Source organism: Schistocerca americana, chromosome X (genome assembly GCF_021461395.2).
Source record: "Schistocerca americana isolate TAMUIC-IGC-003095 chromosome X, iqSchAmer2.1, whole genome shotgun sequence".
NCBI lineage: Eukaryota > Metazoa > Arthropoda > Insecta > Orthoptera > Acrididae > Schistocerca > Schistocerca americana.
This window is the reverse complement of record NC_060130.1, coordinates 865,126,475-865,140,987: the sequence shown is the minus strand read 5'-3', so window position 1 is coordinate 865,140,987 and position 14,513 is coordinate 865,126,475. Positions and strand designations below refer to the sequence as shown.

Here is a 14,513-nt window from a genome sequence, read left to right as displayed (position 1 = left end):
AGTTCTATAAACCCTTCTTCAGATTTCTTCCACATCTCAGTTGTAGGAGTAGGTAAATACTTAGGCTGTAGGGCAGTCCATATTGCCTGGCACACTTCTTCTCAATTTCTGAGACTGTTGAACGTCCTACCCAAAAAGAAAAAGCTATGGTCTGGTGACTGCCGTCTGTAGCCAAGTATCTGGAAATGAGTAAAATAAATTATGCCGAAGAACGAATAAATAAGTTAACGACCAAAGATATGTTTCTTTAAATTCAATGACAATGTTATGAATGCAATGAAACAAAACAATCTATTTAGTAGAAAGTTCTCTCTAGCGGAACATACAGAAGTAGATGCAACTATCGTTTGCTGTATTCGTAAACACTGTGCGGCTAGTCCCGGTGGAGGCTCGAGTCCTCCCTCGAGCATGGGTGTGTGTTTGTCCTTAGGATAATTTAGGTTAAGTAGCATGTAAGCTTAGGGACTGATGACCTTAGCAGTTAAGTCCCATAAGATTTCACACACACTTGAACATTATTCGTAAATACTGCAGATAAGTTTATCAAAAAATGTTCAAATGTGTGTGAAATCTTATGGGACTTAACTGCTAAGGTCATCAGTCCCTAAGCTTACACACTACTTAACCTAAATTATTCTAAAGACAAACACACACAACCATCCCCGAGGGGGTACTCGAACCTCCGCCGGGACCAGCCGCACAGTCCATGACTAAAGCGCCTTAGATCGCTTTTTTTCCTTTTTTTTTTTTTTTTGCATTTTGTTCGTTGTTGATCGATGTGTTTGGTCGTTGCGGACGTCACATGACATCCGGTCAAGTTCGTTTTGTTGATCCTTCCACTCAGTTTTTTACTACAAAAGACCGCTCGGCTAATCCCGTGTGGCATAATTTTATCATTCCACCCGTAACTACATTGAGGGATAGCACTTTCTTCTGCCGAACCTTTCATATGATACGGCAAAACTGAAATGGAATAATTTATATGACTTCTGTGTGAAGCACAAACAGGCCACAAATGGTAAAACTTACCTTAAACAAATGGCTAGTCTGTGCCTTGTATCAATTGGCTTTTTCCAGTTCGTTGTGCACTTCTCGGTGCTACCATTTTATCAGGCGTGCAGTTCCTCGAAACATTCTCGCGACATACGAAAATATTTAAAGAACTTATCTTCGCCAGACTCTAGTTCAATACACATACCATAATATTCTCCTTAGGCCGGTATTACACTATCAAATTTTTTTGTCAAAGATTTGATCAAAGATGTGATCAAATATTCCATCAAGTATATTTGACAAAGATCTTTGACGTAGCGCTAGAGGGGGTATTACACTGTCATCATATTTTTCGTCAAAGTTCAAGATGGCTGACAATAACAACTTGTTATTAACCGCAGCAGGTGCATGTACCACAATTGCACTGTGTGCACATGCGGGAGAGAAGCGGGGGAAAAAAAGGAATCATACCTGGGTGAAGCCGTGGATTTTACGATGACACGATAAAAGCATTCAACAAAACTTGTTACGTGATCCTATAGTGGAGGACGTCAAGTCGTACATCAATTACTAAATAGTGGATGAGCATACATTTCTGTATGTCCTCAATGAAGTGTATCCTCATATCACAAAGCACAATATTCACTTAAGAACTGCTACATGTCCAGAAGACAGGCTCACTGTAACACTCCGATTCCTTGCTACAGGAGAGGGTTGGGTTAGGTTAGGTTAGGTTAGCTCTCTAATCTTCTTAATCTATTTTTGTATTCAGCGTGCCTCACGTTGTAAAGCGCCTCATCAGCTTCATGTATCTCTATTAATTTTGTAGTTGTCGGCACACACCAATTGTATTTACTGGCAATGTTTATTAATTAAAAGTTTAAAACACTACAGACGACAGAATGCGCTCCATGTGGTAACAAGTCATATTGCAGTGAACAGAAGACAAGCGACTTCTTTGACCAAATCCACAGCGAGGCCCTAGATTTGATCAAATATTGGACGACATTTGACAAAGTTCTCTATTACACCATCAAATATCTTTAACAAAGATTTTGGACAAAGATAAAAAAATGGTTCAAATGGCTCAGAGCACTATGGGACTCAACTTCTGAGGTCATCAGTCCCCAAGAACTTAGAACTACTTAAACCTAACTAACCTAAGGACATCACACACATCCATGCCCGGGGGCAGGATTCGGACCTGCGACCGTAGCGGTCTCGCGGTTCCAGACTGTAGCGCCTAGAACCGCACGGCCACTCCGGCCGGCCGGACAAAGATATTTGACAAAGAAATTTGATAGCTTTCTGTCTTGCTATTAATGTCGTGCACCCAACATCTCTTCTTGGTGCCATTTCGTATCGCTAGTGCAAGGAGGATTTCTTCCTCGTCCGAGCTACTCATTTACTCATTTCTATACTAAAAAAAAAAAAAAAATTAAAAAGAAACTCGCACAAAAATAACGTGCCCGGCGTGAAGCTTCCAAATCGTCTAACGCCAAGACAATCGCGCTACGCATGCAAGCTTAATAATGGGGTTCGGCCTCTTCCACAGCCGGCCGAAGTGGCCGTGCGGTTAAAGGCGCTGCTGTCTGGAACCGCAAGACCGCTACGGTCGCAGGTTCGAATCCTGCCTCGGGCGTGGATGTTCGTGATGTCCTTAGGTTAGTTAGCTTTAACTAGTTCTAAGTTCTAGGGGACTAATGACCTCAGCAGTTGAGTCCCATAGTGCTCAGAGCCATTTGAACCTCTTCCACAGTGTAAGAGCTGACGCAGCAAGAGTCGCCGTAGCCTGTGTGGCGTCCCTGGCCGCTGGCGGGCCCGGCCACCCGCTGCGCCGTTCGTCGCAGCGGAAGGCCGGATTCTGTCTGGCCAGGCCTTAAGGCGGCAGCTCTTAAAGGGAGTCGTACCACCCTATCTCGACAATGTTAAATTGCCTATATAAAGCCCCCGTTTTCTCAGGAACTGTTGAGTATATAAATGTGGTGTTTTTATCACGTGTTCTCCCATGTTTTGTGACTGTATTGCTCTACAATCACTTTAAAATAACAACTGGAAAAAAGTTATGATTTTTCCCCTAAATATATAATTTTTTGGTGTAAATTTTCACAATTTTAATTTCTTTAATTATTACAGTAAATACTACTAAAGTAGAGCTACAACATCATTGTACTATCTATGCTATGTGGTAAATAATTCATTGATGTAGATTCAGAAGTTTCTGAGAAAAAGGGGCTTTTATACTGAAAAATGTCATGTTGAGAAAATTGCTTTTAAAGAAAAAATTGTAATATACAGCCAACTGATACATAAAAAATATGTTAGAATCCTCCCAGAGGGGAGCCCTCATCTCCTCCTTCATCTTCCTCACCCAGTGCTGCCCTCCTTCTCTTGGATCTGGCTTCTTTTGACATATTGTTTGTTGCGATCTCTGCCTTCTTGATTCGCAGTTGGTTCAAGTCCATCAGACTTTTAGTGGTGTAGTAACATTTATAAATGCCAAGATATTCCAAAACCTGTAGTCTTCCAGAGTAGCCATCATTAAAAGTAAGAACAGCATCCAAAACACCAAGTTCCAAGACTGACCTTCCAACAAACACATTTTTTGGTATCCTTGACCATACAACGTTGTTAAATGATTCATTTGCATTTTGTGTTTTGCCCTTGAGATATTTCTTCAACAGCTCTGGTTGGGCAAGATCCTGAAACACAGCTTTCATGGCAAGCAGTGGCCGAGCGGTTCTAGGCGCTTCAGTCCGGAACTGCGCGACTGCTACAGTCGCAGGTTCGAATCCTGCCTCGGGCATAGATGTGTGTGATGTCCTTAGGTTAGTTAGGTTTAAGTAGTTCTAAGTTCTAGGGGACTGATGACCTAAGATGTTAAGTCCCATAGTGCTCAGAGCCATTTGAACCATAGCAAGCATAACAGCATTTGGTATAGTAATTTTGTGCGAGAAAGTGTCTACTTTACCCTCCTCTATTGCCTTCAAGTATTTACACCATTCAGTGGAACACAGGTTGTGTATTGGTTCAGCATCTGTAGGCAGCTTGTGAAAATAAATTGCCCAAACAGCTCTCTTCATACCATCTAAATTATCTCTGTTACTTCTAATAGCCATACCATAACATTGTGTAATCTGATCAATTTGTTTATCAGTCAGTCGACGTCTTAGACCATCAGATAACTTGGTACTTCCCAACTGCTGTTTGAGTCTACGTAGTCTCGTGCCCATCCTCTTTTGCACATGATTAATGCACTCTAGTTTTGTAACTGACAAATCACCATAGGGTTTACTCTCCACGACTGCCTTATACGATCGTGACTCTCCATCCCCAAGAAAACTCATGTAGCGAACAGCACGGTCATGCTGGGAACGTTGGAACATTTTCACTGCAGAAGCAACCTCCATCCCTCCACTAGTTCCTTCATAGTTTCTCTGACAATTTATTTCATGCTTAGTTTGCTTTTCAGTACTCTTGCCTGCTTGCCTGCAACCCTGACAGTACATGGTCAACACATCAACATCCAACACTTTCCCATTGTCGATGCTGATAATAGATGCACATGAATTCTTTGACTGGAAACTTCTTTTTTCCCAGAATCCGTCGAATGATACTGCTATATCAGAACTACCATTTTCTGCTACAGCCTGCTCTGCTGCTGTAGTCATTGACTCCATAGCACACGCCTTGACACTACTTCTTACTATGGAGTTGTATTTGATAGATGTTGTAGGGAGACTAGGGAAGTTCAGCAAGCCACAAAGAACCTTACCAGTGTAATGGCCTTTTCCTATGCATCTAAGTCCATAGAAGTACCTTAGATTAGTGTCAAAAAGTCAATTCTTTACACTTACTTCTGAAGTCTTGAAAGTCTTTTCGCTTTTACAGTTCAAACACATTATTTGTAAAGTGTACACCAGACCATTGCGTTGAGATAGCTTTTCAGAAATTTCAATTTCCCCTCCACATATACGACAACACACTGTTTCACACAAAGCTGAAATAAGTATATGGAGATTAGTAATGATATTGCAGTTTGTTTCACTGTCTGAAGTTGCGTTGTATTTTACATCATTACCTAGCAGTTTTTTCTTGGAAGCACTCGGAGGAGTAGAATGTCTGTCACTGTTTGCAACCAAATTACCACGCCTTTCGGCGCTAACCACTCTTTTTACTGCTGCTATATTTGTTCTGTAGTATCTGTTTCATTTGTTTCGTATTTTTTAAACACTCCTTTTGGTTTAGTCATGACCAAAACTACCGCAGGAAACAAAGAAACTAAAACGCGGCTAGTGGATAACTGTTGTTGTCAAACACAAACAAATGTACAGTTCAAAGAGTTTACTGTGAAGTACCGCCAGGGTAGGCAACTTATGAAACGGACAGTTCTCTACTATCGTCCACCAATACATCGGGAGCAAGTACTGGTATAACGATATATCGACGGAAAAATTGTAGAGGCGCTGGCCCACAGAAATATCGGCTTCACATTCTAAACATACTGCCAGTTTAAGAGCTGTATATTTAAATATTGATTTATTATTAGATATTCTGTACATCAACGAACTACCAGCCTGCCTATCCCCTTAGAGCGAGAATTGGAAAGAAAACGATGCACGTTCACGCTCGGCGATAACCACTTTCCTAAAAATGGTAACTGCTTGTAAGTGGCACAATAAAAGGAGTCGGATGGGTCTGACGTTCGGTTCCCACGTTATATACCGGATTTGTCCGAAACACTTCATGTCGGATTTCTTGTTTTTCCATTTCTACCAACGCCAACGACCTAGCAACTGTAGTATCAAAATTTCGTGATGAAGCTAAACGCTGCAGTGTCTGTTGGAAGCACCGAGCGCCGATTACGTCAGCATTTCCTCTCACACATCTCTGCCCACCGTAAAAACCAGTCTTGTTATTTATATTTTTGTTCGTGATTTTCATCAGTCATTTTTGAAGAACGCCGATGGGAAGAAATAGCACACTAGCCGCGTTAAAAGTTATTTTTTAGTCGGACTTCTTCTTTTGTGCAACATAATACTTTCTTCACACACTCACGGAGAAGGATTGGACGTGATGAAAGCTCAGAAAGTAGTAAGAATCCTTCACACAGTGAAAGTAAAATTACGTTCTACTATACTTTCAAAATAGTATCTTCAAATACGTACCGAAAATTGTGAAAAAAATATAATATAAAATAAAAATATCGGCACTCGGTACTGAAATTTTGATATCGCTATATCGTTATATCGGGGAAAATATTATGTCGATATTTTGCCAACGGCCCTACTCGCAACACAAAACCAAGAAAGGAGGCTCTGCCCAGCGCTGCGTCGCCGGCGATGACGTCAGACCGAGCCGCTCTGTGCAACAACGTACAGATTCCGCGTACTGTTGGAAATCGTTCGTGCGCAGCCCTGTTTGGGCGGTGTTTCTCGTTTCCCATTTTTATTGACGGGCGCGCTCACACACTGAATCATTGTTGCGCACCTACGAACACTGTGCTCCACTCTGTTTAGTTCTGCACTCCTCTGCACGGTTCTGCTCTGCTCTGCGCCGCGCGTTCAGTGGGGAGGCGAATTGAACTGTCACTGTTTTCTCAAACATTTTATTCACAACTCCTGAAAAGGGAATGCGAACATCACTCACAATGAAATGGATATGAATAACAGTGGTAACAATCAGCTCAAATCTTATGAAGAGTATGGTCAGTCAACGAGGAAACGGCAGGTTTTGTTTTGGTAATGATGTTACGTCGTGACATTGTTACCGTTATTGACTTTATTCAGTGTCGTGCCTTCTCATGTGGTATATGTAAGGAAGGAAATTCTAGCTGCTCCTAATTGAGCTTTGTGATGAGAGATACCGCTAACACTGTCATAGGAGAAGCCAGTCGACACTCAACAATGCTCCTTCAAATTCAAAGGAAATATTGCCAACCATTCTAGCAGACAGCCGCGTGGCTGGCAGTTCAGTTTAATATGGAACTGTAAAGAGTGCAGTTGTTTAACAATTAGACTGTGATTTATATTTCAGTACCAATCAAATGAGTGACAGTCGAAGATGAAGTGGTTTTCAATGCCGGAAACTCGCGAAAAGTAAGGCAATAAAGATAAAGGAAATTGTGAGGAAGAATGCAGAACTCAGCGTGCAATTTAAAAATCAAACACAGCCAGCTAATTCCAGCTCGAGATCGAGTCATGGAACATCAGAGCGTAACAATGTAGTGAACAATATCGAAAACAGTGCAGCGTGTGTTTTATCTGAGTCAAGCGTTTCTTAGATTAGAAAGAATACTAATCGCGCGGAAACAATCATTTCAGTGGACCCAAATGAGGTATATAAAGCGAATGATGATAGTGATTCAGTTTCTGACGACCTTGCGAACGCCATAATTAACGAATTCCTTCGCGATCATGTCGCTAAACAAGATTATATGGCACAGAATATGGATTATGATTTCAGTAATTCATGCAGGCAACAGAGCCATGAGGAATGGCGAGAAACAACAAAGACTATTTTTAGTATACTTTCAAAGCAAGAGTAATGTATCTTGAGTCCCATGTTTGTTATTGGTGGAACATCACAGTCTGCAAATCGTAATGAGGCATTTAATACCTGTAAAAACTGTTAGTGCAGACTAACTGCCCATGAAAATTCAGCTGAACATAGGAAATGTGTGTTAACTTTAAAAGCTGGAAGACAAAGAGTAGGTAAGGAACCAACATTTCAGCTTGAGACAGAAGTGCAATATTGGAGTTACGTTTTAAAACGAGTTGTTTCTGTGGTCTAGAAGTTTTTAATACAAAGTCCATCTTTCAGGGGTCGCAACTATGGGTCTTGGTCAACACAATGCGGAAATTTCAAGATGCTACCAAATCTAATAGCAAAATCCGATCCTTTTCTAGCTACACATATGTTAGCAAAGGCAAAGGAGCACATCATACCTTTCTTTTCAAATGTGTGAAGAGTTTATACCAATTATGGCAGAAAGGGTGGTGAAGTATATGCAGATGAAGTGAAGGAAACTAGACATTTTTCCACCATATTAGACTTGTAGGGGATAATGAAAGGAATTTCGGAGTTATCTAAACTACGAACGAACAACTCTGTCATAGAGCCCAGCAAATAATTAATTAGGCATCAAAACACTTGCGAGAAGCACAGATACATATACACTCAACACATGTTGAAAAAGCCATAAAATATATCACGAAGTAGTTCGTACATAGTCAATCCACTGGAGTTATTCGATTAGTCGATATTGTGGTTACCACAAGAGCTCCCCTCCCTTGAAAAGCTGTAGAGGCTTCAGCTTGGATCGATGGCGCGTTGTGCCTCATCTTATTTCTTTCCTCCCCGAGAACTTTGTGGGAGGTGAAAAACTCATGCGTGTAGCAAGCCGCCTGGGCGGAGGCACGGCTGGGCCATTTCTCGACAGAGATGGAAACAGCGGAAGCTGTAGATAACACCTGCCTATAAGTTGCCACTGCCTCCCTTTGTAAAAATTTCGGCTGTAGTTGTTTCCAGGTTTAGCCAGCTTTCCATACTTACAACGACTTGAGCTTCAATGCTTTCGATTAGCGTTTGAAGCACTGGTTCTTTCCCAACACAGATACGACAATTTATAACTACAACGCCAATTGTTGCTAGGTCTACCTTTCTGTGTTTGCCTTGCATCCTTTTAGAATGACGTCCTTGCAGTATTTTCCTGGATCAGTCTAACCTAAAAAAACGCCCAGTCCCCTGCACGCAGCCTCCATTACCCATGTAACCGCTTCCCATGTGTAGTGGACCCCTGACCTATTAAGCTAAATCTGGAAACTCGCCACCCGAAGGCGCAAGTCGAGGAATCTGCAGCCCACACGGTCGCAGAACCGTGTGAGCCTCTGATTCAGACACTCCACTCGGCTCAGAAACGACCACTGTCGGTTCTATTAGCGATGCTACAGATGGCGAGTTCTGCCTTCACACCGCAAGCAATACTGGCAGTCTTTACCACATCAGCTAGTCACTCGAAACCCGAGAGAATCTTTCCTTATCGAAAGTGACACACATCGTTGGTACTGACTTCAGCTACCACCTGCTGTTGGCTGCACTCTGTGCTTTTCATAGTATCTGGAAGCACCCTTTCCATATATGGAATGATTCCTCCCAGTAGGCCCACCAAGTGGACATTGGATTCCTTCCCCTCCTTGGCAGACATATACCTAAAGGACCCCATTACGCGCCTAACGTTGGACCTCCAAACTACCAGTAATGCCACCCTCTGTGAATGCCCAGACTTAGCAGGCGGAGAGGCTTTCTCTGGTACAGTGCGAGCGACTGCATCTGGCTCAGTGATTTTGTCAGCTGCAGACAGTGTCAAAAACCTGTTAATCAGACAAACCAGGGAGGCCCTCTGATCGGCCCCTCTGAAAGTCTTTCACTGTCTACTACACCTTGGAACGACCTCCCACTCGACCACGAGTGAGGGGTCTTCCTCGGTGCAGGCAACATCTGGGGCTGCCACAGTAGCAGACCGATCAGCAGACACATGAGATGTGCTGGATTTCCCTTCGTTCTGCACGTCCTGTTCCCAGCAGTGATGCCCACTGGCAGCAGCATCAAGTTGTGTGACCGAATCCAACGCCACCTGGAGCTGTGACCGGAGGGTCACCATCTCAGTTCGCATCTAGACATAACAAACATACTTCCTGTCCATCCTAAAGACGTTGAAAATATACTCTACATCAGGGGTTCCCAACAAAATTTTCTCGAGGACCCCCTCATCGAGCATGATTGTTACCTTGTCATATCACAGTATCAACTACCTAAAAAAGCCAAATTAAGAGTCTTTTTATACTTTTCTATTTTTGGTACTTAGAAAAAACATTGACATATTCATTATTGTCTTTGTCAACTGCAAAGAGGCAGCGCGTGCAGTCTAACGGCATACAGCAGAACTATTCGCCTCTATCCAGTTCTAGTTTTGCGCTAGAGTATGCTAGTTTCAGTTGGCTCTAGGAAGACGCTAGACGCAGAAGTTAGCGTTCGCTAAAGCTCTTCTCATGCAGGGAGCGACCAAAACAAAAAATCTGTTATCATACGAAATATATTTAATATATTTTTTATTCTAATAGCATCTTGCGGTCCCCTCTGGCATAGCCCGCGGATCCTTGGGAGTCCGCGGACCACCTATTGGGAACCACTGCTCTAGATACTTAATAAACACGGAACTCTGCCTGATAAGTAAACAAACACGCACGAAATTAACGAGTTTTAAAGGGAGCAGACGCGTGAAACTCACAGACGTAAACGGTGTCCTCCGCTGTGCTGCTGCACTTCATCACTGAAGACGACAGAGTGCCATTCCATTCTCCGCTCAAGTCTTTCATGGCACCAGAGTAGCCATGCTTGGCAGTGTTGTGGTGTTAACAGTATCCTGGCCAGAGGCACACGTGATCTTAAGCGTGCTGCACGCATACGTTTCCAGATGGTCTTTTATGACACAGTGGATGCAACATGTGCCTGGATTTCGTCACTGTACGATGTCCAGTCGGCCACTGCTGCTCGCACAGTACCTCAATCTTCACTTTAGTCTGCATCACGCGAACCTCCAGAATTTGGTCGACAGATATGGGATTGTTCCACAGACAAAGTTTAAAATCTGTGACACAACACTTATTGTGCCCAAAAACATGTGCAGCAGTCCGTAGATACGTCCATCTAGCTTCCGAAACTACAACAGTGCGACCCCATCCATATGGCTGAAACTGTTCAACAGGAGTACATATGCAACGGCAGGGAACAGTTGTAGCCTAGAATGAATGTTGCAAACACTCTTCAGCACTGAAATCGGCGTAGTTACTGCCTGCAGAGTCAAAACAGAGGATGCACAGAAAGGCCTCCTGAGCGCTATCTGATGCCAATGACGATGACTAATGAATCACTAAAACTACAACCCCCCCCCCCCCCCCCAGTTTGCTCACATTATACCCTGGTGCCAATGCCACAATCCGTGAAGTTGTCCCATTTTCCGTCAGAGAATGTCGCTGTCAATCGCAGGTGATGCGACATACATCAAGATGAACATGCATTCGTACAGCTAATATTTTTATTTCTAACTGAATGCTACAGTTACTTTTTTTCGAATACGATACGGTAACAGAATTAAAAGTCTGTTCCGAATTTGGAACTTTTGCATAATTTTGAAGTTAGACTTATGTAAATGCTTACCCAGGTGGCTGACAACGACGGCAGCGTACCCTTCCGTGCACCCAGGCTGAGTGCGACCTCCGTTGGGATAGAAATCAGCGTGGCCCAGCGGTCGCAGCAAACCAAAACCTTCAGCCCAGGTACGACTACCATCGGTATGAATAATATCAACATACGCTGCGTCATTGGTATCCAGCTTGCGGTAGGACTGTAGCAGCAGACTGCTTTTGTAAATCGGTGAAGCTGGATCGAGTCCTAAAAATACGAAAGAGGTGTACATTAAACAAATAACAATGTTTATGTTTCAGTTACTACTTACTGGTTCTGTAGAGGTGCAGTTCAAAGCAATGTATCAAGATCTGTGAGCAAATAGATGCTTTTCATGTTAATGTCAGATAGGTAAGTTGACAACATACAGTTTTGTTCAAAGTGGAGGCCATGCCAGAAAATAAAGTGAGGTAGAAGCTGTGTTCTCTAAAAACGCACACATTTGTCACCGAGGTTACAAGACTGCCTTCCTAACATCGTGCTGATTCACATATAACGCACAAAGCGGCTTCAATTCGTCACGCCTCGTAGGCAATGGTCGAAGGCCTAAGATGTCAACACACAATTCACGCAGCTCCTGTTGCTTACCTAAATTTGGAAGGTGGACCCTCGATATGGCGATATCCTGCTAATTTGGTGGCCAAGACACAGACTCCAATTCACAGGCACATTCTTCCTACCACTGTAGTCCGATTCTGACCTTGGTGAACGTTCCCCCGGAAAATACGATGACTAATGGTGAAGCTGACTACACGGAGGGACGCACGTGGTCATTAATAACGTCGACGCTGCACGTAGTTTTCATTACACTCTCCGCAGTTCAACAACTTATGGTGTCCGGCCGCGCGGGGTAGCCGCGCGGTCTTGGGCGCCTTGTCACAGTTCGCGTGCTTCCCCCAGTTGGAGGTTCGAGTGCTCCCTCGGGGGTGGATGTGTGTGTTGTCCTTAGCGTAAGTTAGTTTCAGTTAAATTACGTAGTGTGTAAGCCTAGGGACCAATGACCTCAGCAGCTTGGTCCCATAGGAACTTACTGCAAATTTCCAAAACAATTTTAAGGTTTTCGGTGTGCTCCGAAGTATTTGTACTTCCCATAGTACTGCACTTTACTGCCGTTTATTCTGAAAAACAGAGCACACAAGCCTCTGTCACTCATGTTCAAGAATGAAGCATAGACTTCACAATTTTTCCGCGTACTAGCATCTTTTCTTTCCTACCCGGGAGTAGATAGAAACAAGTTTCATGATCATTCGCCAGGCAGTGACGCGGAGACTAGTGAAACACACAGGCAGTTCCAGATGGTGTTCCGTGACATGTTTCACATAGTGAACGGCCTTCCAGAAACGAATTCCAGAACACATCGATGGTTGTCGTAAAGCGTGAAAAATCCATGCAGGGAGTAATACAAAATCGAGAACAATAAACAACCACAATCAGACTCTGAATAGGTATGACGCGATAGTTTTATCTTCATAGGGCCCAAGAGAGTGTCTGAGCCGCCTCCGACTGCGGTATTTAATAATAAGTAGCATCACCCCTTAGACCATGACCAACACACGAGTCCGTTACTCCCACCTCGGTCCCGCGACAGCCGCGCGTGGTTAGCCGAGCGGTCTAGGGGGCTCCAGTCAGGGACTGTGCGGCTGGTCCCGGCGGAGGTTCGAGTCCTCCCTCGGGCATGGGTGTGTGTGTATGTCCTTAGGATAATTTAGGTCAAGTAGTGTGTAAGCTTAGGGACTGATAACCTTAGCAGTGAAGTCCTATAAGATTTCACACACATTTGAACATTTTTTTGGTCCCGCGACACGGTTTACTCGATTGGACACCTCGAGTACCTCTGACTGCTTCTCGATATCGATATTTGGGCGAACTAGGGAATTTGAATCGCTATCAGATACAAAATCAATCGTCTTTCTTTCACATTCTACAAGTACTAATGACAGCATCATGCGAACACCAGACGATTTCCGCAGTTTCCGTGACAACCTGCCCTTTGAGAAAGTCGATTCAGATAGAAGAGTCCCTCAATGTCTTCAAAACGAGTCAGTCGAAACATTTTCCTGTATCCATATTTCCTTCTCTTCTATCCTTTTTTACCTTTTCTCTCTCCGTTCTATTTTCCTCCTCATTCCTCTCTTCTTCTATTCCATTCACATTCGTGTTTTGATAGGGACCTTAGAGTCATAGTCGATGTACACATGGCTTTGAATGATGTACTAGATGTTAAATTGCTGTTTATTATTATTATTATTATTTATTTTATGGCCTTCATTGGACCACTTTAGTCAAAAATACAAAGTTGTAAACAAGTTGTTACACAGGCATACAATTTGGCTCGACGATAACTTAATGAAATTTAGGTAATATAATTGTTAGAGTCTATTCTCATATGAAAAGTGTTTTGCTCTTCTGTCTCCCCAATATTTCTTCATTCTTTCAGATGTTTTCTTTCTTTCTTCATCTGAGACCACTCTTCCTGTACTCCTTTTATTGATTTTGATTTGTAGCCTCGTTTGCGGGTCTTGCAGTATTCTGGTTTCCTCTGTGTTGTTTTTTAGGTCATCTACTGTAATTTGGAGTTCTTTTATATCTTCCATAATTTCTGTGATCCATTTAATGTCACTCTTGCTATTACACAATTTTTGGATTATTTTTTTACTAATTCTGTTTTCTGCAGTTCTCATCAGATGTCCAAAGAATGAGATGCGTTTCTTCCTGATCGTGCTCATGACTGGTTCTATTTTCTTATATACTGTTTCATTTGATGCTATTCTCCAATGTCCATTTATTTTATACTGTTTGTTTGTACATGTCCTAATTATCCTTCTTTCTATTTTTAGTATTCTGTCAATTTCTGCTGTATTAGTTGTTTTGAAGATAGTTTCAGCTGCATACGTTACGTTATTTCTGGTTGTGTAACTGTTTTATAGTGTTTTAATTTTGCATCTATAGATAGGCTTTTTTAGTTGTATGTAGTTTTGGAAATGTAATTTGTGTAGTTCAGTTTTTTTATTTTATTCTGCCATGATGGCTTCTCATTTAGATTGTATGTTATTATTTCGCCTAAATATTTAAATTTATCAACAATTTTGATTTCCTGTTTTCCTATAGTAATTTTGTTTGCAAGTGGTGGATCAGTTAGCATAATCTCCATTTTCTCAAATGATATTCTAAGGCCTACTTTCTCTGCTATTTCTTGTAGTGATTTCACTTGTTGCCTGGCTTCTTGAATGGTGTTGGCTAGGAGAGCAAGATCATCAGCGAATCCCAAGCAGTTT

The 14,513-nt window shown here is 42.5% G+C and overlaps 1 protein-coding gene across 2 annotated transcripts in view; it reads right to left on the bottom strand.

Annotated features, from left to right (window-relative positions):
- Positions 1-14,513, bottom strand: part of LOC124555659 (pancreatic lipase-related protein 2-like) — a 136,150-nt gene that overhangs the window by 65,188 nt on the left and 56,449 nt on the right. For both annotated transcript variants that reach the window (XM_047129643.1, XM_047129644.1), the window contains exon 5: positions 11,212-11,445. In XM_047129643.1, coding sequence (XP_046985599.1) covers positions 11,212-11,445 — 234 coding nt within the window. The remainder of the gene's footprint in view (positions 1-11,211; positions 11,446-14,513) is intronic.